We start from the raw sequence: 27,188 nt of genomic DNA, 5'->3' as shown, positions 1-27,188 counted from the left end.
CATGGCCACACTCAATGTGTCCTTAGACTAGGCCCAAGGACAGATGCAAGTTATGTTTTTGGTACATGCTGTTTTGGAAATGATGCTTTATCAACAAGTGTTTCAGTTGTTCATGTTATGTCATTTTCCATGGAATACTTAAGTTCTATACCAAAACAGATATGTGCAATGTGCAAGGACTAAGTGGTTCGAATCAGGTGTGTTCTCTAATAACTTAACATCCAAGTTTTGACCTTTTCTTTGGCATTGCCCATCCAAAGAAGGCACCGCTGTGCATTTGTAGCCTTGGGCATTCAGTCAAGCCTTTAAGCGCTTTAAAAGGGTCCCTGGTGATGCTAGTTTGCATGGAATTAGCCAACTGCTGGTTGTCATTCGCTTCCTTAGCGGGTCTGTAGTGAACTGAAGCAGTTAAGGTGTTTCTGTGTATGCTGGGTCCATCATAGCTAAGGGTCCATCTGAAGAAGTTTGATCTTTTTGATATACAAGAGTATCTGAAGATCCCTGAGCCAAACAAAACCAGGAGCCTGGATCTCTGTCTAATGATGGGATGGCAGCCACATACAATGGCCAAAGTGAGAGAACTTGGGGAGAGTCTGCGAACTACCATTCTTCAATGATCTTAATCTTTCCTTGGATTTCTCCTGGCTTGCAGCAGGTGGCAGAAACGGGTTATGGATCTGAAGTGTGGGATCAACAGCTCCCTCAACATGTGGCGCTTCAGAGGGACACAGCAGTCACAAGCTACCCCTGTCATGCAAGGCTAAGAACAACCCAAACAGTACTTTCCTTTTTTCTTTTTCATCAGCAAAAATGGTTTATGTAGAAACAAGCAATGTTTTGGAATTAAGGTTAAAAATGAATCAAATACTGAGGATCAATCCCCAGCCGCCATGATCTGTTAGCAGGTGGGAAAAAAAAATCAACAAGCTGTGCTTACTGAAAGGATTTAAGTTATCACTCTATATCTATACATATAGACACACCTTTTAAACCATGTACATTATATATATACAATGTAAATGGATTAAAACAAACATCGCAAGTAAACATATATACAAACATACAGGGTTCATACAGACTTTGGTACATGAAATTCAAGCACTTTCCAGGACATTTTCAAGAGCTTGTGTCATTAATACTTAATCCTCCCAACCTCTGTCCAAATGGCTTCACCATAGCATCATTTGAATTATGACAAATATGTTGTATGGCAAATGTTCTTATATGGTAACATGACTGTCATTTAAAAACCAAGCTTTTTTTTTTTTTTTTTTTAAAAAAAGAAAATAAAAAATCCATGGGAAAAGTACTATTTGGGTAACAGACAAGAAACAGCCCATGTAATGTAAGATATTCATGGTATGGTATGAAGCCACACTAATCAGAAGTGAGATGGGCACATTTCTTCTCAGTAATCCAGTTGGCTTGTACATGCATGCAGAATGCTTAGTGCCACTGGAGCAAAGAATAATGGCTAAAAAAGATGACATTATTGGCTTTGAGTTAAAAGAACTGCAGCTGTTGGTGCAAGGTGTCACAAGAAACGGTCTCCAAGTGACAGCAGAGCAGACCAACAAAAACATTTACAATTATTAGAAAGTGGAAACTCCAAAACCGTGAAAAAGTCTCACAGCAAAGCAAACAACAGTGGATAAACTGTGTAGAGTATACAGCATGGGCAAGGGACATCCTGTATCAACACAAAAGGGACTGAAAGAAGTCCTACAGAGTTTGGTACTGTGACTGAATGATACTGAACCAACAGTTGTGTTAAGGCTGCATGCAATCATAGCAACTACATCCCACTATGCATTTTCATTTCTTGATGGGAGGATGGTTCCCAAAAATGACACCATTCCAAACCACAGGGTGTATTTTATCAAAGGGTGGTTTGAGCAGCACAGTAATAAGGTTCCATAAGGTTTCACTCTTGCATCATCACTAAGGTGTCCATAACAGCAGGTACCTCCATTAAGCCAGAATGGAACAGAAGAAAACATTAAGTGCTGCAAGCTTCTCACAGTGTCATCTGAGGACCCACATGGGCCTATACCAACTGAAATTCACGCTGTGTTGGTTACGCTACCTGTGTGTGACAGACTTCACAGCCTCATCCTGCTTCTGTGGTCTAATGGTCTGGTGTTCTGGTCAGGGAGATTTTAATTCATTAACACTGACTTTGGGTATCTAACAACAGAGAAGCTGAAAAACATGATGAGTGCGCTGTTCATGTTACGCCAGGGGGCCCGAAAATCCCCCAGCACCTACATGTGGAACGGGAGATAAAACTGTCCTGTTACACATCAGTAGGGAGATTTAAACAAAAAAATGAAACAACATTATAGCTTCCAATTTCAGGGCAGCTCACTCAGCAGACAGAAATATTGCATATGGTTTCTGTAATAAAAAAAATGGAAAATAAAACCTTAAAATGCACTTGCTATACCACACTAATTACAATAAAGAATGTGTTAGACTGTCTGTGTTCTTCTATCAACTCACCAGATCTTAATATCTCATCTGCTTCATAAAAATGAAACATTTTGGGTAAGGAAACCTGCTGCCCATCCAGACACATGGCGGCCTTTCGGCCAGCATCAACATACGTGACCAACACTATAAACGCTGATAAACTGAAGACGGACAGTAAGGTGTAACAGGGCCTTCCGGTCACGGAGTGTGGCCCTCCTCGGGGCCCCAGGTGGGCGGCCCCTTGCCACGGGCTGTTAACTGTATCACCGCCACTGCTGTCCCATATTTCAAAGACTTTGAGGACCTGCATGAACCCTGCAGACAAACACACACCCTCACACACACAAACAAGCACACAGCTATATATAAATCAGAAAAGCAAAAAAATGGGGATTTTTTTTTTTTTTTTTTTTAAACTATGAACAGCACCCCCCCCCATCCATCCTGCCCCACAAAATACACATCACCACCTCCCCCTGAATAGGGGGAGAACACAGCGGCGAGGGGGGGGGGCAGGCTGTACAGCGCAGTGAAACATTCCTTACATCTTAGCTCATTATATACATACAATTGTGATCAAGGCACAGGGATCTTCTACAAGTATTTTTTTGTTTCAATAAAGTTGTACAAAATAATACATTTTACAGTCTGTACAAGAGCAGTAGTCCAGCAGTAAAAAAAAAATATATATATATAATAATAATAATAATAATAATAATAATAATGCCTGCCTAGGTCAACAGGAGAAGGGTGGGGGTTGGCAATGGGTTTCTATATATAAAGTTTTAAAGTTCTTTTCTGGCTCTCCTCTTCTGTATTTCATTATTACCATTATTTGTTAATGAAGCTTCCCTCAAAACACATAAAAATACAAGGGCAAAGGGCCAGGAATGATGGATCAAGAGCACAACAGCATCACACAGACATTCAACACGAGCACACAACTGGGGGGATGAAGAGAGTCCATCGGTGTCACTGCTTCCACGTGTGCGCGTCTGTACGCACGCCTGTGAACATACATGCACGCGCGCACACACACGTGTTCTCCACGTGTGATATTCTGTGCCCGCTTTCGGCCCACTCTGCATTATACGGCGACTCTTGGAAAGGTCAATGAGAGGTCATGTGTTCATACGACATGCACTTCCACACCAAACGGCCATCCTGAGGCAAACTGTGCTTTACAATCTACTGCTTCTTTTATTGGTTTAATGTCCTCCTTCCTTGCGTGGGGCAGCAGGCCAGCCTTGGGCGCCCTTAACCGAAGCAGCACGTTGGCCTGGCTCTTCTGGAAGGTCTGCGGGAGCTGCAGTCACCGGGCTCCCCTGGGGCCGCGGCCTAACAGATCGAGCGTGCCCACCGCACGCTAGGAGCTAACGTAGGGGATGCCAGTCACTGAGTGACAAGGGGGTCAAAACTGGGAGTTGGCGTCGTCTGTGCGGAATGAAGGCAAAAAGGAAGATGGAGGCGGCAAAGGCGGTGAGCGCGTGATGGCTGGGGTGGAGAACGCGGGCACACTGCTCGTCCCTGTCAGATGGAGGACCATTCTGAGCGCAGAACTAAAGTGCAAGGAGTTTCAGCAGCCTCTCCTCTTCTTGTGGTCAACGCTACCTCTGGAGGGTCTTTCAGTCCTGCGTGGCATGTTTCTTCCTTAAACGCAGAGAGAAGATGTCCTCACAGAAACACCAAACCAGAGTGGACAGCAAGGGATTGGGGGGGGGGGGGGGGGGGGTTGGCGGAAGGGCGGAATCAGTTTAGGGGCTGGGCTCTGGCGTCTGTCCACCTCTGTCCATCACAAGAGCTCGTACTGCCGCAGGTGCATCCGCTGGATGATGTCCCGGCAGTCGTTGAAGACGCGGCGGATGTTCTCCGTGTCCACGGCGCAGGTGAAGTGCGGGTAGCAGTAATGTCTCCCGTCTCCGCTGGCTGTGCTGACCCTCTGAGAGACATCGGCACCAGTGGGTCAGTTACCGTCGTATTCGTCTCAAGTGGACATCTAGCTAGTGATTCGGCGCCACTCTGTGCACATCACAGAGCCTCCGAGGAACTTACCAGGAACTCATCTCGAATGAAATACTTTGCTCTGGTGACCTGTGGGTCTTCTCCGGGTTCCGGCGTTGCTTTGTGGGAAACGGGGACAAACACATGTTACACGGTGCCAGGCACATAAACAAGACACCTCTAAACCAGTCATTCTACCCTCCAATATGATCACTTCTCAAGATCTTAAACGCAGTCAAACCCAACATGTAGCAATTCAGATTTGTACATTTCCATAAAATCAGTGTTGAAGCACTGGGTTGCCATAATTTGACTAGGGGAAGCTCCCAAAACAGAACAGGATAATAAAACGTTTCTTATCCGGGAGATAAATAAAAGCCTTCTGCCTTTTGAGGCCTGACCAACATCTAAAAGCTTCATTGTGGTTTATAAGATGTGTAGCCATCATAAAGCAGATGAAGATACGCTGCCATGTCAGATGCTTGTTTGTTTTGAATAAATGAGATGGGACTGTCACCATCATCAGGTATGGTGTAGCGCGCAAATTCTGGGAAGTATTCGTCGATTTTGGATTTCCCAGCCAAAACTTTCTCAGCCAGCAGGTCCTGTTTGTTGAGGAACAGTATGACAGAAATGGTCCGTAGCCACCTAGAAAAAAATGAATAAAGGCAAAGCTTTAATGCCGGGAATAAAGGGTTGATGTGTGCGCTTTTGTGCCTGCGTTTTGTGTGTCTGCACAGCCCTGCATGCTTCTGCAGGTAATTCTGCATCTCTGTGCGAGTGAGCATTTGTGGGCGTGCATTTCTGGGTGTGCCCCAACGTTTCTGGGCTACCTGTTGTTCCAGATATTCTTGAACAGGTTGAGAGCCTCCTGTAAGCGGTTGGTCTGATTGTCCTCCCGGATAACCATGTTGTAGCTACTGCTGGCCACAACAAAAATAATGGCCGTCACATCTGAAAGGAGAGAGCCATTCAAAGACATAAGAAGTGACTCCAGGAAGGGTGAAAGTCCTTGAATCACTGATGAAGTCAGGACCAGAACAACTATAAGACGACACAGGTGGCCTATAACAAACTGAAGGCATCTCCTACAGCTTACTGTGCCCTCAGCACCAAGACATTAGAATTAGAATTTAGTGATCAGTGGTCATTGTCAACACACCACAGCACACAGTGCGCAACAACGAAATGTGACCTCTGCATCTGACCCATATGTGACTTTCGTGACATAGCAGGGGGCGGCTAATTCAGCGCCCGGGGAGCAGTGCTTGGGGACGGTACCTTGCTCAGGGTACCTCAGTGGTGACTTGCTGGTGGGGGATTCGAACCTGCAATCTTTCAATTACAAGTGCGCTACCCTAACCATCAAGCCACCACTGCCCATCCACCCATTACCAATTACCAAATATGGCCGCCAATGTTTCTGTTGCTTATAACCTTGCTTACAAATGGTATTAGACAATAGATTCTACCATTGAAACACTGGATCCACTTGCGTCGTTCATCTCTCTGTCCCCCCACATCAAACATACTGTAGGGAAAATAGGTAGAGAGGAACAGAATCAGCCAGCACCATTATAAAAGAACACCAGGCACCGAACCGGTTCCCTGTTCAACTTACTGGAAATTAACCTTATCCACCTGGAACCTCGTCTCGAAAATCCCAGAGGTGAGCACTCGACATCGCAGCAGGTCCTGAAACAAACCAGTCACGTTATCCTGAAACTTCTCCATCTGGGGGATAATGGCGGTTAAAGTAGGATCTTTGAACTTCTGCCATACTGGCTGGATCCAATAATGTTTAACACAAGACAATTTAAAACAGACATACATCTTTTTCACAAAAACTTATGCAATTAAAATTTGTACTGCATTATCTATAATTTTTTTTTAAAGCATTTATCGTTACAGCCCTGACCCATTGCCCAGCTTCCACAGTCGAAGTCAAAGATGAAAAACAGAACTTCACCTGATCTGTGGGAGTATAGTCGCTCTGCTTTACAATGTCAATCTTCTCTAAAAAGCTGGAACAAAGAAAGGAACAAAATGCAATGTTAGCCTGGCAGCTAATGTAGGACCAGGGAAGTTAGCCTGATTTTACTTTAGCCAGTTCAACTAAATTGAGTCGATTATGCATTTTCTTCTATTAAATGCCTTTTATCCATAGTATCCAAAAACAATGAAACCACCCTACTTCCTCAATCCTCCATGGCCAGGGGTGTGAACCCCCAAACCGCTGTGTGCGCGCATGTGCATGTTCTCCCTGTTGCATTGGTTTCCACTGAATACAGCCGAAATACATGCATGTAGTTGAACAGACATCTCTAAATTACGCATATTGTGGGTGCAATGGCACCCACCCAGGGTGCATCTCAGCCTTGGGTCCTATGTTCCCTGGGACAAGCTTCTACAGCCACTCTCCGCCACCATGAATTGAATAAGAGATTGGAAGATGGCTTGACAAATGGGTGGATAGTTCAACAGCAACAAATCGTCAAGAAATAGTTCTTTGTTGCCTTTCAGGCTAACAATACTGAAGTAACCAAAAAAAATTCTTACTACTTACTTACTAGTGATACTATAAAAAATAGGGGCAAGGATATCCCAACTAATTTGTACTGCTCCTGACAACCAGTAGGAGGTGCAGCTATCTTTTCCCCAACTAAGGAATGGTGCTTATGGAAATAGCCAGTTATCATTTAGCTCGGACAACAACCTAAGCTGTCATACCGGCATGAAGGAGGCATCTTATGGAAGACCCATCTACCCTGTCCGACCTACAAGAATTGCGGTAGAGTGGCTAATAGCAGAAGGCTACAGTGTTTTCTACAGACTGATTAGCGCTTTCCAAAGTCCCATCAGAGTAATTAACTGGTAGAAGCCCACATTCCAAAGGGCCATCACCACTGAACTGGACATTACAAATGCAAAACATCAATGAAGTCTTTTATTCAGTGCCAGCTCACAGCTTTAACAAACACGACAAAGTGTAAGGCAGCACCCTTTTACACATCTCTGCCGCTACATAAAGTTTTTAAAACTTTTCTAGTCATGAAAGGAATTAAATGAGGCAGTTTCTAATTTTCTAGACTAAAACAAAAGCAACACTGAGTGCAGCATACTTTCAGCTTGATAATAATAATCATACCCCTCTCTTTATAACAAACTACTCACTCTTTGGCTGGGCCAGAACAAGTCAAAACAGCCCGGAATAGCAGAATATCAGTGTTTCCTATTCTACAAATAAATCTCTCAGAATAACTCTGGCATTGTAAAGACAGTAAAGTTGAGAAACTCCTTGCAGATCCTGCTTAATCTCAAGATACCGAAATCCAGTCGGGCTGAAAATCTTTCCCAAGTGTCCTTAGATGAGTACAGTACTTGATTCTTTACCCGCCGAAGCTCAAACAGGTGCCAGAACCAAAAGTAACAATATTTGCCACAGTAAACTGATAAACTGATAACAATCCAAGTAGTCATCCCTGCAGGACTACACAAACAATCTGTTACAAGGGATTTGTAGTTTTTACTGACTGATAAAGTCCCCCATGTGAGAAAGGAGCAGGAGATAGTATATTTGGACGTTTTTGTTGACGTCCCCATTTCTTTTTCTATGAGACACACAGATCTTGATATGTAAATCTGAGACACATAAAAATAAATTTTAAACACCAACAATGTATATATAGCCATTTACACAACAGCCAATTTAAATATTTTCTATGAATCCATGGATATTTATATAGTCTAACCTGTACCTATTAATATAAACTTTTTTTAACATACACAAATATAGAGAGATGGGAAGAGAGACTGCTTTTAGAGAGGGAGAGCACCGTCTGACATTACAGAACAACTTCAAAAATAGCTCCCTGGCCTCCAGCTTGGTTGCCATAGTGACAGAGCCAGAGGCCCTATAAATAGACCACTGGCCACAAATCTTGTGTGATTGGTGTAGGGGCAAGGTAGGGGGAGGGAAGACAGGGGGGGGGGGGGGAGGACAGAGGACCTTGACAATGAGCAAACAAATTGTAAACACAAACCAAAATGGAATAAACACAGTACAGCAAGAGGAACATTCCTTACTCCTCTTCACCGATACACTGATGAGTTCAAGAATACAAGAAAAGACATTACACAGTATTTCCGAACTCCCGACCGGGGTGGGGGGGGGGAATATAAATGGCCCCACGTCGGCTTTCTGTGGCGTCTACATGAACATCTGAGTGCCTTGATCACACCATGCACACAAGCAGCCACTATATCCACATGTACTTACTACTGCGCGCAGTCAATGAGCTGGTATTCGTTGGACCTCTCGAAGCACGCCCTGATCCCCTCATCCTGCCACAGCGATTTGGCGTGTTCATAGAACTCCTTAAGGGAGAGACAAAGATAACAACCTGCAGACTCTGTTAGAATTCCCTTCAGACCTGAAGGCACTTCTGTGGTTTTTCAGCAGGAAACATCATACTATCAGTCCAGGATGGTATCTGGTCACACTGTGGCAGATCAGACACCCGTACAGCCAAATGTGGGGATGAAGTGACTGAACAATACAAATACACATTACATAATCATCGATGGACCACTAATTCACAAATTTAAAAACCACACCAGTCCAAAAGGAAGCAATGCAAAGCACTAACAAGAGAATGTAATTCGAGTTTAAAACATTATGTTCTGTAGAAAAGGTGTACAAAGTCTGACAGGCGAGCGTCACATAACGGAACCCTTATGAAGTACGAGTGCCGCACTGCAACGCAGTCATTAACTTCCCAATCACTGACTCAGCCATTGACTCCTCAATACAGCACAAGTTTAGCTTCTTAGTGGAACAGGTGTGTGTTTCCCCTGAGGAAATCATGAGAGGAATGCTGCACAAGGCTGTAAAGCACTGCTCACAGATCATTCAACTGTGCGTACGCCTTCAGCTCAAAACAAAATGGAATGAAGAGAACAAAAAAATAATAAAAATAATAATAAATTATGGTTAGGCTGGTGCCCAGAAAATTCAGTAAACACTTGAATGGTACTGTACAGTATAGTATAGTCTAAGGGACCCAACTCAAGTGTTGAACTTCAGAATGTCAAGGATGAGAATAAATCACAGTTATGACTTTAGTGATGAGTATTTATTTTAACTTGTGTTAAGTAACGACAAAATATTTTACTGAGCCCTTTAATCTTCCTGCCTTCCCCGGAAAATTCGCACCCCAAGTTAATTTTAGTAACTTTTAGTAACGTTCTGATCAGTCCTTTTGACAGTGACCTAAAATCCGATGCAGCCAATGTAGCTTTTAAAATCATTGATATCATTGTTAAAGATATGAAACAATAAAAACAGAATACAATTAAATATAAAATAATCATTTATAAAATTTGTGGAGCAGCAGAGAGACAAGAAGGAAAAAGGACAGCATGTTCACACAGACATGGATGGGATGGTCCTGTACTTCATAAAGACCATTCAGAAAAACTAGGAGAATGAAATGTGGCATTCTGCTCTGTATTGGTTTATTTTTGCCTGTTCTGAGCAGACACACAATGAAGCAGCAAGTCATCAACACTTACCAAATGAACTAGTGATGATTAATTCTTTGTTTTATATACACATACATACACACACACACACACATACACACACTTTACATGTTTATAAAAGCTTGATAGTGATGAATTATACAATGCAACTTGTATCTGCTATACCTGCCAGTGTATGCAATAACCAAGTTGAATAAAACAATATGTCTAGTTGCACTGCTGATGCCTTGCCACTAGGTGTAGCTACTGGGCCATCTATCACATATTGGCAGTTTTACATGTGCAATGAACAGTGAACCGGCATACCTCCACCATTACATATTAATCAGTTGTATTTATGTTTTTCTACTATACAACACAAAGCATCTACACAAATTTCCATATGCTGTAATTTTTTTTATATACCATAAGAATCTTACACATTCATTGAAAAGGTTATCCCTTGGCTACCAGAGTACATTTCTGTACAAGGCTGATAAAGAGTAATACAGTGATTCCCCGCTATATCGCGGTTCAGGTATCGCGCCCCCGCTATATCGCGGATTTTTCCCCGACGCATCACAGTTCTCTGCGATGTGTATATATACACACACACACACACACACACACACACACATATATATATATACTATTATTATGTTACTCATATCCTTAGCCCGACATCCACATGTCATTTGTTTACAAAGTGTTTTTAAATAAGTTTACATGTGTTTAAAGCATGTGGGAGGGGTATTTTAAGGCTTAAACTATAAAAAAATGTTTATTAATATGGTCATTCTATATTGCGGATTTCCACATATTGCTTTTTAAACGTGCGGGAGGGATATTTTAAGGCTTAAGCTATATATATATATATATATATATATATATATGGTCTTTCTATATCGCGGATTTTCACCTATCGCTGATGGGTCTGGCATGTAACGTCCGCAATAGGCGGGGATCACTGTATTAACATTCTGGATTCTTCCCATTTTAATGCCAACTTCTGCTTTACATCTTATTACCTACTGATCTGACTGACTTCTGTATATAAAATTCCTATACAGGTCTATGTAATTTTTCGTAAAAGATGGGATTGCCAGTATCTATTCCCTGTTTCTAATCCCATCTCCCATGAGTCAGTGATTCAGAGAAAAGGTAGAGTAGCCCACGTGATAATTATACTAAGCTGTACTATGATGCACAAGCCCAGAAACAAAGCATGAATACTGAAATAATTACAAAAAAGCACAGTGTGGTATAAATGACTAAATCCGTAAAGAAGAAAGGTTGAGTAGTCATGTATTAATAAAAAAAAAGGGTTACAAGCACAACACAACAACAAAATAAATTTCTGAAATAAAAAGATTCCAGGTGTTTCAAACATTGTCATAAAATAAGTGGATGGACTGTGTGTGTGTGTGTGTGTGTGTGTATATATATCCCCATTTACTTAAAGAACTCATGACATAATCAGAATTGTGTTAGAAGAGCGAGAAGTCATGCAGTAGTCCTACACAACATTACTCTGATATCCACTAAAAACCCAAAACAGGACTCTGCACAATCAGGAAACCATCAGGAAACAGGACTAAAAGCAAAGTCTCACTGCCAAAAATCCAAAATCCTTTACCAATGACGTGCCACAAGCCTAAGCACACCGCATGGATTCATCTCCCCCTCAATCCAGCAAGCACTCTTCTCCTGCCTTAGTCTGGGAGCAGCACTCATGTTGCAAAGCGGAAGATGAGACTCTGGGGCAGAGGGAATCACCGTGCTACAGTGAGACAAGCTCAGCCCACTGGGACCTTTTTGGCTTATTAACCAAAATCACCGCTAACAAGTAATGAGCTGAAATGAGACACACGCACACACAGATATACAGACACACACACAGACACACACACACCTCTCGGGTTCATTCAGTTAGACGTCCCCAGGGTAGTATACCTGCTAATTGCTGTCCCACAGCCCACACAAGTTCTGGTCTCAAACGGCAATCTTCCAGCTATTGTCTGCACCAGGGAGGCACAAACTACCAAAGACAAATGCATTCTTTGCCTATGCTTATATTTCACTCCTTTAATCATATAATCCTGCAGAAAACTTGTGTGTTACACGGTATTGGGGAGCTGCAACAGGGTTATAAATTTCGACTTTTTGAACAGGACACTACAATGCAAATAAAAGCACGTGACCAACATACAATTTGTACTGCTGGGGGGCTACAACCAGCAGTGTACAGAAGAGAGGGGGGAGGCTTACGTATCTGAATGCCCGCAATTTCCAGTCCTCTTAGGATCCACATCATGCCAATTTCTTTCATAACACGGAGGCCGATTCTGTAAGCATTTCATTGATGGGGGGGGGGGGGGGTTTGGTCTTCAAGCTCTTGCTAAGTAAATGTACAAGACTTACTCTAAATATCACAGTTCATGACTTTATATGAACTTACAACAAGAATGCATTCAAGTAAGCAAGCTTTGTCGATTTCAGCTTACTACAGAGAGGTCCGTGAGAGAGTCACACAGAGAGAATCATATCGAGGCAGTTTGCGGAAAGACACATCACACACTGCAGCTATAAAGCCTCAGGAAACAGTGGAAAACTGTGCTCATGCATATTACCCTAATACACCTGAACAATACAAAGCTGCATATTTCATTAACATAAAATATGAATTCCTTATTCATATCGAATAATACAAATATATTCCATTATTCACTTAAAGGCCGATAAATGTCATTAGGACATAGAAACGGGAACACCAAAGTTCATCAAAGAGGACAATCATGGCAAAACCTCAAGTTTAGGCCCGGCTTCAGCTCGCAGAAGCCTGAACTTTAGCAACCACCAACCTCCCTCCAAAGTCTGGACCTCCCACCTAACAAGCCGACCATTACAGCACCCGCTGCTCCAGATGCCTCTATCACTCCCCCTTCCACTCATCTGGCTGAGCAACTGTATGAAGTAAATGCTTTACACAGTAGTACTTCTGATCCCAGCAGCCCTCAATTAAGCATCACTCCCTTGACCAACCAAACATCTCTATCAAACATTCTGGGCGATAAGATCACAGCAGAAACAAGTCAGAGCCCATCCTCCTCGAGAGAACCCGGCGAGATTTTCAAGTAATGAGCGGTTCAGGCATGATCTCAAAATTTGGTTCCAGGAAATTCAGGAGCCAGCACCTGTCACTGCCAACGTGCACGCCTCACACTTACCGGTGGAAACTCAAAGTCCTTTTGACAGGCTATGTTGAGAATGTATTGGATTCGGAACTGGTTCTCCGGACAGGCGAGTTGAACTGGTGGTACCAGTGTGCCCATGGCTGCCACAATAGTCTGGGGGGAGAGAGCACAATGTCACGGTTTATACGATTCCAAAGGCCGGCTGCCATTGTTAAACTGAGGTGTCATTGTCAACCTATGATACGTGTTATCTTTCCACACATAAGTCTAACAGCATATACCAGCTTACCTCTATAGCTTCTTTTATGTTGTTTTTTATATCCTGAATTTTCTGCTTCTTCTCTCTATAAAGAAAAACAGACATAACTGACATAAACAAAACTTTATCATAATCACACTGACCACAAATAACTGGTAACACAGGATAAGCAAATTAAACATGAACTGCTATATAGAAAATGTAGATTTGTGTCTTGTGATAGATTTCCACAGGGTTAGGGTACCTGCTGAATTTTTCACAGGACTGATACCTACTGACAGATTATTCAGATTTAGGCCAGACTGTTTTAGGAGCTCTCTAATGAAAAGATTAATGATGCAAGATTTGTCAGCTGGTTTATAAACATACTAGTTGGAAATTTAAGCAAAAATGAATTAAAAACCAGTAATATTCCCAAAATATGCATTTCTGCTGGAGGTGTTAAACTGATAACAGAATCATTTTGAGGAGGGTCAGACAAGCACTGAATTGAGGCTAGTAATGGAACATCACAGAGGGCAGTCACAGAGGGCAGTCACAGAGGGCAGTCACAGAGGGCAGTCACAGAGGGCAGTCACAGAGGGCAGTCACAGAGGGCAGTCACAGAGGGCAGTCACAGAGGGCACATCTGCCCCCAACACAGCTACAGGGCCCTAAGAACCCCCCCCCTCAATCAGACATCAGCTGAAGGAAAAAAAAAAATCTACAGAATGCTTCATGCCAAAAGAATATCTTTGCCAATAAAATAAATCTTACAGAACATTTTGGTGAAAAATACATTTTACATAAAATAAAATAATGCATAACACTTTAAACATGATGCCACTATTCACTTCTGTATGTAAATATGGCTTTTACACAATCCTGTCAGCCGCACGGGTTTCTGTCAGTCACCTGAAGTGCAGTAGAGATTAGTCTGACCATATGACTTCGGCCATATCAGTAGAAATAAAGCTTACTCTGCATTGAAGCCGTTCACATGCAGTATCCGCATCTGCTTAACTATGGTGCTCTTCCCAGACTCTCCAGCTCCTAAAGGCACAAGAAAAGGGGGGGACGGGGACGACATCATCTACAATTACATTGATTCCAGTGACAATAAATAGAATCTCCATTTCTAAAGCAACACTTGAACTTGGACAGAAATATTACCCCCTTTTGAGGAAAATGGGAAAAATCCCTCATTGTGGAACATTCTTTCAGTGGCTTTACAGGAGGTATTAAATGTGAACTACTAATTAAATAATAAAAAAAATTATAAAGAAAAAATTAAGTGAATAAAAAATACAAAATGCATAGAAGTATTCTGCCATATCTAGATAGCCCATTCAACAGCACTCTAGAAAAGCAGTTACATTACATACACAGTTACACCTAATATGTAATTCTGACTAGCATGACTACCAGGTTTTTTACTCAGCCAGGGTAGATAACATGGTATCAGCTTTAATAAAAATATTATGCCCACTAATTCTTTCTGATCTCTAAATCCTCTTTCCTCGTAAATCACTGGTACAAAACAGGGAAGCAACGAACTTTCAACTGATAACTGCACAAAACTTCCGATTGCCGAGTCAAATGCAAAGCAACACATGAAAACAGAACTTATTATTTAAAACAAAATTATATTTCCTATAGACTGCCACCATCGTAAAAGTGTGGAAAATGGGGCATTATCGTTTTTAATAGGCATCACGTTTACCGGTAACTGGGTTTTAATAGACACCAAATATGCCAAAAAATCCAACTAATTGCTGAGCAAACAACAATCAAACAAAATTCAGGAAATGGGTGTCACCACCTGTCTTTCTGTACAGACCTATAGAATAAACTTCTAAGCAATGACAACCACTAACACCAAAAGGAAATGATGGAACATAGATCCGCTTCTGGGAAGGTAACAGGCATAGTTGAATTTTTGTTCCCATTTGAATAATAATAAATGTTTAAATGCTATAAAATGTAACAACACTACAAAGACAACTACATTTTTATTATTTGACATAAAAATAAATTAGGAGGTCACCCAAAAACTATAACCCACTACGATATCTTTAAAAATACTACTTTCAATCAATAAACAGAAAATTGCCTTAATGGAAAAAGTTTATATTTGGCCCATTGACACAATGTGTTACTGTTTCTCTAAAAAATAAAAAAGGTCAATTGGATTTATTTACTTAGTCTCTTGAGCTGTGGAAACCAAGAACTGGCTGTTGAAACTAATGCACAGTGTTTATGCAGTATTTGCAGTGCTTTTCTTTTACACCTATATACTACTGTCTCAGCTTTATCAATTTTTGCATAAAAAAGGTCTCAGAAAGCTTTAGGCCTTACATTGTTTCTTGGATACAATGGATTTGATAAGGTGTACCTGAACCATTGACCACTTAAACAGTGCGAGCCAGTTGAACTAAGTATTAGTCTATAGCAAAGAGCCAAACTAGCTGAACAGCAATGCTGCGGTGATAAAATACCCAAACTTACAATCAGAACAAACAGATGAACAGACTGCTTAACGGAATTTCTGTTGGTACTGGGTGTGAGTGTATAATTAATACATATGTTTATTAATATATATGGGAGTGGAGCAAGAGTGTAAATATTAAAGTAAGCTTCAACCTCAGAATATAACCATTCATTAATACTTCACCTGCATTACAAATGTTGGGATTTGTATCATATCCAACAATAATCGTTGTACTTTCACTTTGTAGAACAGTGGCAAGGTGGTGTCCCATCAAACGCTTTTATCCAAAGCGATTAATAAAGTATGAAATTTATACTCTACGCTTTACTGTAGCGGATCACTTTATGACTGCACAGACCCCACTGGAAGCCCTTTCTGCACACAACAACCTGCTGCCCCAGCAAATCCACCTGTATCAACAAAAGCTCTGTGCACCGGCCTCAACAATAAGATTTATCAAAAGAGGAAATGGGGGGGGGGGGAATGGTGCCGAGTTTGTCCAGGACACCCTTCTCTGTAGCCTCGGTTCGTTTTATAAGCTTATGCTGCTATTTCCATACCTCCCCCTCTTAATCATTTATTGAACCAGAACGTATGAGTATTCTTCACATCCAGATGCAGGATAGTGGTGTTGTCTTCAGGCCTTCACTACATAAACTCAGAGCAAACTCCACCGCCGGCATGTCATCAGAAATGTATAAAGATCAGAACTGAGAGGCCTGCAGCAGCACTGATGCACCAAGGTAAGCTCTACTAACAAGAAGCTCTTCCTGATCATTCTACTACGCCTGTTAAGAATTGTGGATAGCATACGTAGTAGTTGAACGACCACATAGATATTTAGATCTATATATAAAAATACATAAAGACAGGTTTATTCTAAAAAAAAGAGAGACCATGCTTCTCGATTGGACGTAATTTAAGAACATAATCCTAAATAAATGTGGGTCACCAATGTTATGGAATGATTTCTAAGCAGTATAAACAAAAACAAAACAAACAAAAAACTTAGGAAGCCACTCTGCCTTCCAAATTAACCGTTGATATTGAGTGATTAATTCAATAACCAACCTATATGCATAAGGATTATATTAGGATCACAGCTAAGCGAAGAAACATCCTGGAATGCTAATTGCGTTTTGTTTTTTCGCCCAAAATCATACATGTTAGAAATAATTGACTATAAGATAGTGGAGATCACGCACCATCTTGCAACTATAACTAGAAGCAGCCATAAAAAATATGGCTAAATATCTCCACAGAAATATAAATACCGCATCAGCGCGCGCCTGAACATTGCCAGACAGGTATATAAAACCAAGATAGTAACATTTATACGGCAAGACAGCAGCCTGTCAGAAACTTACCGAGCAGTAATAACCTGTGCGTCGCTCGGTATATCTGCTTGTCTTTCTGAAGCTGCTTCTCTATCTTTTTGTTGGCTTCTCTCTGCGCCTTCTCCTCATTCCTCTGGTCTTCGGTCTTATTTCCCAAACAGCCCATCTTCCCCTCCCCAAAAGAAAAATCGGTTCAGGGGAGGGGGGAAATTTTTTTTGGGAAAATGATAATAAAATAAATAAATGGCGAATAAATAAATAAATAAATAGCTCCTCGTCTTCGCCTGGTCCGCGGAATTAACACCCCGAAAGCGATTTTTCACACATACCGACTGTTGAATAAGGTGGCCTACGAAATACTTGATGGCGATTTTTGTTTATACACTGTTTCTTTACTGTGATGTGCACATTATTTCCAACAAATCGGTCGGTAAGAAAGGGCGCTAGGACGGTGCTGATGACGACACCCGGGATGCCTTTTCGGGCTCGGTTACTCGTATATTTTTTATTACATATCCTTCCAGCGGTAAAGCAGACGGTGTGTACTCGGATCGGCGGTGATATCTGTTTTACAGTCCGGCTAACATGGATCCATTAAAAAGGATCGCGAAGGATCCCGCTCAGATATCGCGGAACCGCGACAGAAACCCGACGATCGCCGTGGAGAAGCTTTAGATCGCCCGTCAGGCGGACTGGGGTTATTTGTAGGCGGCTGTCCGACTAAAATAAACAGCTCCAGTTGGATCGGCGTATGTTTCTGATCATTTCCTTCCAAAGCGTCTTCCTCCACAGAGACGGGAGAGAAAGACCGAGAGAGGGGGGGACGAAAATAATTACCAACAGTAAAATTACCTCCAGGGAATTATTTTGACAGTTGCTAAATCTGCCTATATTTTTCTACATTCACAAATATGATGTCGTATCTACGTCTCTGATGTTATTTTTTTACTCCAGGAAAACATTTAAGGTAGATTCGCCCCCTCTTATGGTCCTCCTCTTCTGCGATGGTTGCTGCTCGCTGGATCTTGTCACAATCCGAGGCCCCTCACTGTCTTTCCCGTCCGTCGCCGTATCTTGTGCTGCTCCTCGCATCCGTAAAGCTCCAGGCAGGCGGACGCCAAGTTCCCTCGCGTTGCCCGCGGTTTTGATTTCCTCGATCTGCTGGGGGGGGGGGAAAAGGTATTTACCAGAAGCCCTCGGTGTTTTCCTGCTTCTTGCAGGTAGAGCCCGCTGTCAGTCTCAGCTCTATATTCATTTTGAATTCGAATGGCAGATATTCAAGTGCATATAGATTTATGAATATGTGGCGGATCACGGAACGAACTCCAGGCTGATTGCGATCCTTTCAATTGCAAACGGCGTAGGGATACAGAACAAGAAAGGCGTCTCTTTTGGCCATTTCGCGTCTCTCGGCCCTTTTCTTCGGGAATTGCACATTGAAAAGGCAGCGTTGGAGAGGCGGGGTGGGGCGACTAGCGCTCGCGGAACCCTGGGAACGAGCCGCGTCAGGTCACGTGACCGCTGGAAACGTCACCATTTTGCAATTCTGCGGAGAAGGGCGCTTTTCTCGAAACACTGACATCTCACTTCAGTTCAACTTTTTCCTGTTAAATATAATTATAGTATAAACACATTTGTTGTTTTAAGAGAATCAGTGTGCATGCTGACATTGTCATGCATTTTACACCGCACGCCTCTGGGTTCATGGTCGAATTCCTCCCGCAGCCTCCGCAATGTTCCTCCTCTCAGATCGGGATTCCCCCCCCCCCCCCCGAATAGTTTAATCGGGGTTTCTAAATCACCCGTTTTGTGTTTATGGGGAGCCTTCTGCTGCCAGGGGTCCTGGTAGTTTGATGAGCTCTCTGCCGAGATCCTTTATGAAATGGGGCTTAAAGTTTTGTGAACCAAAAGCATGGAAACAAAAAGGTGGGCGAGGAGGGTAACTCAAAACTGCAATTAATTTTAGACCCAGCTTTTAGATCAGATTTCTACACGACTATGGATTCAGCATTTTCCTAAAAAGAATAAAAAGATAATATTTTTGAGCCTAAAGTCTTTATTTTGTGTATTTATCGATATTTTAACTATCTATCTTAAATGCTTTAATACCAATAAATTACTTCATAAACAGGGATGGACATAACTAGTACGCAAGTACGCATTCACCTTTAAAAAACAATACTTGCGCAAACGCGTATTTATTTTACGTGCATTTGCGCTGCTATGACAAGAAAATACCTTGCACTTAAACCTGTATACCGCAAATGAAGTATAGTTAGCATGTAAAGATTAAAACTCATTATATTTTGTTTTCATATCAGCGCAAATTAACATAAAATAAGTACGCATTTTCGCAAGTATTGTTTTTTAAGGGTGAATGCGTACTTGCGTACTAGTTATGTCCATCCCTGTTTATAAAACTAGACAGGTGGATAATTTGGTAAATATTTGTTAAGGCAAGCATTAATGGATGCCATTTGAGCCGATGTAATGCAAATCTTGTCAAACAGGATGGGTAGCAAGGGCGTCGTTAGGTCCGATCACTTGGGGCTATAGCCCGAGTATTTTAGTCTCGATGCCAATCTTCATTCAGAAGAAGAAAAAAAAAGTTAAGCCCCAGGTAAACTTGATTTAGCCCCTGATCTTTTCAATAGCTAGAATCACTCCTGATGGGAAGTGTTAGCATGTCGTGGTGTTGCATGTACACTTTAGATTTTGCGGAAAATGTATTCTGTTTTTTAAAATATTGTCTTTCAGTTGGTTAAATATTTTTATTAATAAATGCGTAAAAGTCTCGTTTGTAAATTTCTTATGTTCTTATGTTCTTATAGAATATTTGTGTACTTGGTTTGGCAGCAAAGTTTATATTAGGAACGTAAATGTTCATTTAGTGATTTTACAAAACAGCAGGTCTAAAAAATAGTATTTAATTAGACCTAAATTTTGTAATTGAAGTTTTTGAACAACTAGATTGTTAGATAATTTTTTTTTCCGTGACAATTCTGTAACTAAAAAATATATAACATTCACAACTCTGAAATCAGTATTGGCAGAGTGTTGGCAGCAGATCTTACACCAGGCTTTAGAGGAGGTGAATACCTTCTCAAGCTGTGTCAGATCTTTGACAGTTTTTAAATCCTTCCACAAATTCTTAGTAGGACTCAGATCAGGGCTTTTGCTAATCCAATACTGCTTACACTGGAAGCTCAGCATAGCTGTGCTTATGCGTAGCTCACTCCTTGACAGCCATATGTTATAATGTGCTATTTGCTAAATAAAATGTAAAGTAAATAAAGGAAAACATAAAGTGGATGGATGCATACTGCATTAATAAAATGTAAACATTATAAAGCATTAAGGCCTTTTCACATGGATATTAAAGAAGTATCTCTTAACAGTCCACAACAGTGCCTCTGAGTTAAAGAAGGAAATGCAAAAATGAAGGAAATACAGAAGCGTTGTTTTTATACTATCATCACAAATGCAATTTCAAAACAGTTAATGTAAAACTGCTGTTTAATGTGTCTCTAAGTGCCAATACTAAGGAGATTCTGACTAAAAATACACAAAAAATCCACTTTATCACATCTTTATTGAAAACATTGATCCATTATATATAGTGACCCAATTGCATTGTCTTGAAAAAATGTTTAGCTCATTTAGCCATTTCAGTCAATTGTCAGTATTATCAAGCTGACAATTGGGTCTGAAGAGTCCCCCCTACTAAAAAATCAAAGTTGAGTGCCACCTTCAGAGGCCAATGTTCATAAAATAAGGATGTAAATTAAGCCCATTAAAAGGAGGTTTCTAAAGACTTCAGAAAAGTGTTGCTGATATTCTTGGAGCTGGAAAGGAGTGCAAATCCATGTGTGAAGACTTTGGCCTTCTCCCATTCATAGTCAGGTAGCTGGTTTAGAAATAGAGGAAATTCATCTATCTTCTGTACCCGCATGTCCTATTCAGGGTCACGGGGGGGTCTGGTGCCTCTTCCAAAAGCTACGGGTGCAAGGCAAGGAATTACCCAGGGTGGGGTGTCACTCCATCACACAGCACACTTAAACACCATTCACACCTATGGGCAATTTGGTGACTCCAATTCAACTCAGCATGTTTTTGGACTGTGGGGCTAGACCAGAATACCCAGAGGAAACCCCACAATGACAAAGGGAGATCATGCAGACTCCACACACACACAGAACTCAAACACTGGTCCCAGAGGTGTGAGGCAACAGGACTGAACATGGCACCACCACACCACCCCAAGCCAGAGTATATTTAACCTTTTAAAATTTTTAGGAGAGGTCATTCAACTAAAATTAAGCTCATAGCTAATCATACTCCAAAAGGACCTCAGGGTAATACTCACTGATATTTAATTTAATTTATGATGGTCCACCATGTCGATGACGCTAATGAAGGTAAGAAATGACTCTGCCTGGTGTTTACCAAAGTCCGAGTGGCTGATCTAAAGCGCTTATAAATGTTAAAAATGAGAAACATTTTTCTCTGGTGAAAACAAAACACTGCTTTCCAACAAAAGAAATGCATCCCAGTTGTGAAGCATAGGATTGTTGGCGTATCAAGGTTTGGTGTTACACTGCAGCCTTAAGCAGTGGATGGCTCGCAATCAATTTTGTATTACAGCAGAAAATCATACAGCAGTAATTACAGTGCATCTGCTTGTGAGCTGAAAGTTAACTAAAACTGAACCTAAACTGAAAATGTACCATAACTTAATCTTAAACACAATAAAAACTGAATCACTTGGAAAATAGCCTAAGGCAAGCAGACAATACAAAACAGAACAAAAATCAAGAAAGTTGGGTCAACCAGTCCTTAGAGCAACAGGAGTTGAAGGTCTTGCTTGAGGGTGAGCATTCAAAAAGCCACGGGATTTGAACCAAGAGCACTTACCCACAAAGCCAAACCCCAACCTGTGGTTGATGAAGTTATAACTGTTAACAAGTTGCTAAGGATGTTTAGATTCATATTTTCACCTAATAGAGATTTGCAATGTGGGATACGTGTCCAGTTAAGGCAGTGGTGGCTTAATGGTTTGGGAAGTGCACTTATAATTGAAAGATTGCAGGTTCAAATCCCCGACCAGCAAGGTGCCACCCCCTCCCCCCCCCCCAAGCACCGCTCCCTGGGCACTGAATTAGCTGCCCCCCGCTATGTCACATATGAGTTAAATGCAGAGGACACATTGTGTTGTGGTGTGTCAACAATGACCACTGATTTCTAAATTCTATAAGGAAAAAGTAATTTTTTAAGCAGACTCTCTTTATTATGAGACAAAACAGAGTATGGAATACAGAGAAACACCATAAATGTTTTAAAAAAATCATGCTATAGAAAAATGAGAATATACATAAAAATTGTACTGTATCATAAGCTACAACCTCACTGAACTGAAGTTTCTCACACTTTTTACTTGGGAAAAAAAAGTAATTAGTACAGTGTTCTGCATACAGGACAAGCTATTGTCTTAGTGAAGTATTGATTAATGAGTTGGTTTATTACTGATTTCATAGTAGTAACATTTTACAAGCTATTACACTGTATTTCTATTCCCTGTAAATGCAGTAATACTGTGGACATAATAGCTTTAATGTGTGGATAATGGGTCCATATCCCAGAATTTGCTGGTTTACACTGTACCATTGTTGATGACACTGACCAGTTTGTCTATGTGTCTTTGACTTCTTACATTTAAAGGGACAACTTGCAGACGAGTTCTGATGCCGCCGCTGCTTCTGATGGCTGCTTCCTGTGGAACAGTAACTGAAATGAGCAAGTGTCTTCAGTGCTGAGCTGCTGATCGCTTGGGCTGGCCTTCCTGAAGCTTCCAGGTGCCATCTGAGCGTAAACTCCAAACATGTATTGAAGCATCTGCTTCAGACTTATCACCCATTTTTGCACGGAAAAACCACTAATAGCACTTTCTCCATAATATTCGTGTCCTAGCAGCACTTTTAGCTGCACTGTCGTTGAAATATTAGCTGCCTGCTCAGCAGTCTTTCTGGTAATCAATGTAAATCTAGTCCAGAGAGCAACTTACTGAATGTCTAAGCTGAAAGCTTCACCTTACTGGTCCATTCTAGCGTTTTCTGTCTGCGACTATATTTCATGGTATAGCTCTGTGTAGTTAATGATTTGAGATTCTGAAAGAATATTCTTATCTTTAAGGATTAAGTATCTTAAACGCTGTACTGACAACGGCGCTTAGCGCTTACTTAACTAATTTAGTACAATGAGCCCTGAGTCCAATGGTAAAATTGCAGCAAAATTGTAGTTACAAACGCTGGAAAAATAGCTAACTGGCATACTTGGGTTTCAGATTGTTGAAAGTGAAATAACCTTTCATTAAAACAATATTTTATTTAAAAACAAATTAAAATATGGTGTGGCCAGCGAAGTAAATGCAGTTCCCCTGGAACCCTTTTCTTAGAGAAGTCATTGCCGTCACAGTCTTTTTCGTGATTTTTCTGTTCTTACAGCATGAATATTGCAGCAAGGTGGTGTAATTGCACAGAATCGCCAGCAGAGGTCACCAGCACACGCAGAAAAGTAAGAAACATTTTTTTGGTGTAGCTTTCATAAAATTCATTTTCCTATTCTAGAAGTCCACAGTACATTTGAACTTGTTTAGCATATGCTTTTATCCAAAGCAATATACAACTGCAAAAGCAGGATCAGACAGTCCACAGAGCAATGGGAGTTAAGGGCCTTACGCAGGGGCCAAAGGGTGATACTCTGACGACCCGGCAGTTTGACCCAGTGACTTTGCAATCACAGGCGCTGTGTCTTAGCCCACTAAGCCATGCTTTGGACAACCATTTGGAAATGGATCTGATTAGATCTAATTTAACATAATCTGTACAGTACTGATTATGAGTTTTCTCTTCATCATGTAACTTGCTCATATAATTGTACACGGTGTAAATTATGCAGTCCAAATGCCTCAGGCGCCAAATGCTGTCTTTACACACTACAAGGCCCAAGCTGCCCACTGGAAAGTATTATCTAGTACAAGGGGAAGGCAGTGAAGACGGTGGGGAATGACCTCCGTTATTGGAAGGATGTTCCTGTGGTCGCCAAGGGAGCCGATGGCTAAAACTCAAACTGTGGTTTTACTGCAGTATTATTAACCTCTGAACTGGAGCAGGGCAAGCAGTGATACACCAGTTGCTTAAATGTAGAAAATAATCATTTCAATAAATATTTAGCTCTTAAATGAATACAAGGGAATAATTTCTAGGTGAAGAGAGGCAGTGGATAGCAGTATATACTGTGCTGTTTAATAATTAATATTGAATTATAATAATGTCTGTACATCATTTAAATTGCATGTATAATATTAGCTGTATAAAGTGACCAAAATAATTCAAAGAAAATAAGGAGAGCATGAAGGACAGTACGTTAAATAGCATATGTTCATTTTATACAGGTTGGTCTCTGCATGTTAGCCATCAGTCAAGGCACCTACAGCTGACCCAGAATGTAAACTGCTAAGATGATGAAGCTGCTGCTAAGATTAACTTCATTCCTGAATAAAACCGAATGTAACTGAATACATGTTGTAGTATTCAGTTAATGCAGTTATTTTCTTTCTGCTAGTGGACAGCCTTGTACTTCACTAATAGTGTTAAATATAAATATATAAACTATATAACACAAAATATAAAATTTAAGGAATGTGTAAGACGGAAAATTTGTTTTTATCAGTATTGGTCCATTATTTTACACATTACACTGAATCTTTTTGGTTGACCATTTCTGATTTATTCATTTATATTATTGATATACAGACGCTGTTCTACTTACAAACTTTCAACTTACAAACTTTCAGACATACGAACGAAGAGGACTGTAAGTCCAAATTGTGTTCATTGGGCTTCTGTTTCCTGTCCACAACATCAATTTTTTTTTCAGCGCACCAATTCGGCCTAGTACGACTTCTGGCCGCTACTCCCACCTAGCAGCAGCGTAGCGTGCGTACTCCCAGTATCCTAGTTCTTTGTACTTGCGTATACCCTTAAAATGATGTTGAATAACGACTTATGAACTTTTCAAGTTGCGAATGGCCATTCGGAATGTATCTCGTTCATAAGTAGAGGAGCGTCTGTATTAATCTTTAAGCTTCAGTGTTAATTTGACATATTTTTCCATACTTTGTCTATATTTGTTCATGTGCAGTGTTCTTATTGTATATTACATCACATGATCCATGTCTGCATGTCTTATGCAGAGCTGTGGGGGGTGCAGAGCCCCTCCCGGAAGCTATGGGTGCAAGGGAGGGAAGAACCCAAGGTTGGGGCAGCAACCCCTCGCAGGGAGCACTTACCATTACCGCGCATATTCACACAACATTCACCATTAACGCGCATATTCACACAACACTCACCATTAACGCGCATATTCACACAACACTCACCATTAACGTGCATATTCACACAACACTTACCATTAACGCGCATATTCACACAACACTCACCATTAACGCGCATATTCACACAACACTCACCATTAATGTGCATATTCACACAACACTCACCATTAATGTGCATATTCACACAACATTCACCATTAACGCGCATATTCACACAACACTCACCATTAACGCGCATATTCACACAACACTCACCATTAACGCGCATATTCACACAACACTTACCATTAACGCGCATATTCACACAACACTCACCATTAACGCGCATATTCACACAACACTCACCATTAACGCGCATATTCACACAACACTTACCATTAATGTGCATATTCACACAACATTCACCATTAACGTGCATATTCACACAACACTTACCATTAACGCGCATATTCACACAACACTCACCAACACTCAACAATGCTAACCACTGTATCACCTCTGAATCTAATTAATTTCTTTGAAATATCATCCAGAATTAAATTAAATTATTCACCAGAAAGCAGCCTTTGTATTTTTCTTCTCCTGACATGTAGCCCTTCCTGTAATTCTAATTTTCTCCCACATTGTGCCAGTGCAGTTGCTAACAGCTAATGGGACAATTATCATTAATATTAAATACACTTGCCCCATGCAGAAAAATGATTTATGAACATTCCATGAACTTTTGAAAAGGAAGCAAACTGACCATAGAAACTATGAGACAAACAATGATCTGCACTGGCAACTGCATCCCACCATGATTATCACTGGATAATCGTCTCCTGCTGTTCAGGAATAGGCGTCCCAAGCAAAGATGCTTGCCCATATCCAGGAAAGAGGCATGACCCCCTCCAAGAGCACTGGTCCTTATCTGGACCAGTATGCTGGATCAGGGCTTACTGCGATAAAAATCTGATGAGTAGCATTTTAAAGATATTTACTTATTTTAATGCTTTCTGCATCAGCAGTGTGTGTGGCTATCACATTTAAAGGATCAGAGAAAGCATCAAAATGGAATTCCTCTATGCTACACATGTAGCATGTTTGAAACGCCAGCAGGGACTCGTGTGATTGGATGGTGTTACCTGCCAGCTGACTAGGAGGGAGGAGCTTCAGCTCCTTCAGAAGAGCAGTGCGTCCAGTTTGTGCAGGGAGCCCTGTGAGGCTCTATGCAGACATGGCACGCAACACTGTGGTGGGAGTGATTTATAAGTTATTACTGCCTTTGCTTTTGCTAGCTGGTAAGTAGTAGATTTGATGGGATTCCTGATAAGTGCTTTCCTTTCAGTGGGTGTGCTACAAAAACAATGCATGATGAGACCTGTGTATTACTTATGATGGTATTTCTGACCTAAAATGAATTTTCACTTTTTTTCATAACTTATTTCTCCATAGCCATCTGCTTCCGATATAATGGTCTCTCTGTGGTGTACCTCCTCTTCCTCCTCTTCCTCCCCTTGCTACCAGACCCGACAGTGATATCGTTGAATGGTGAGTTCTA

At 41.1% G+C, this 27,188-nt stretch overlaps 1 protein-coding gene and 1 long non-coding RNA gene across 2 annotated transcripts; one reads left to right on the top strand and one right to left on the bottom strand.

Moving 5' to 3' along the window:
- Positions 1 to 928: 928 nt before the first annotated feature.
- LOC111844707 (guanine nucleotide-binding protein G(s) subunit alpha-like) lies at positions 929 to 18,737 on the bottom strand. The gene is made up of 12 exons (XM_023813415.2): positions 17,287 to 18,737; positions 14,409 to 14,481; positions 13,480 to 13,534; positions 13,224 to 13,343; positions 8,753 to 8,850; positions 6,443 to 6,497; positions 6,095 to 6,168; positions 5,946 to 6,004; positions 5,307 to 5,427; positions 4,991 to 5,121; positions 4,525 to 4,592; positions 929 to 4,411 (listed from the first exon to the last, which is right to left on the bottom strand). The coding sequence occupies exons 1-12, from the start codon at positions 17,420 to 17,422 to the stop codon at positions 4,265 to 4,267; spliced, it is 1,137 nt and encodes a 378-aa protein (XP_023669183.1). The 5' UTR covers positions 17,423 to 18,737; the 3' UTR covers positions 929 to 4,264.
- Positions 16,412 to 27,169, top strand: LOC111844711 (uncharacterized). Its single transcript, XR_002838457.2, has 4 exons — positions 16,412 to 16,662; positions 22,975 to 23,108; positions 23,757 to 23,826; positions 27,083 to 27,169. It is a non-coding gene; the product is annotated as an uncharacterized lncRNA (long non-coding RNA).
- Positions 27,170 to 27,188: the final 19 nt, after the last annotated feature.

The sequence above is a fragment of the Paramormyrops kingsleyae genome, chromosome 6 (assembly GCF_048594095.1).
Source record: "Paramormyrops kingsleyae isolate MSU_618 chromosome 6, PKINGS_0.4, whole genome shotgun sequence".
Lineage (NCBI taxonomy): Eukaryota > Metazoa > Chordata > Actinopteri > Osteoglossiformes > Mormyridae > Paramormyrops > Paramormyrops kingsleyae.
Note: the sequence above shows the minus strand (reverse complement) of the source record. Positions and strands in the feature narration are given on the sequence as shown.

What these genes read in the sequence shown, in the direction of transcription:
- LOC111844707 (XM_023813415.2), bottom strand. Translation starts at nt 17,422, where the DNA reads ATGGGCTGTTTGGGAAATAAGACCGAAGACCAGAGGAATGAGGAGAAG. An exon ending in AGGACTTTGAGTTTCCACCG is followed by an intron (nt 8,851 to 13,223) that starts GTAAGTGTGAGG and finishes CTCTCCCTTAAG; the next exon opens with GAGTTCTATGAACACGCCAA. An exon ending in CTCATTGACTGCGCGCAGTA is followed by an intron (nt 6,498 to 8,752) that starts GTAAGTACATGT and finishes TCTTTGTTCCAG; the next exon opens with CTTTTTAGAGAAGATTGACA.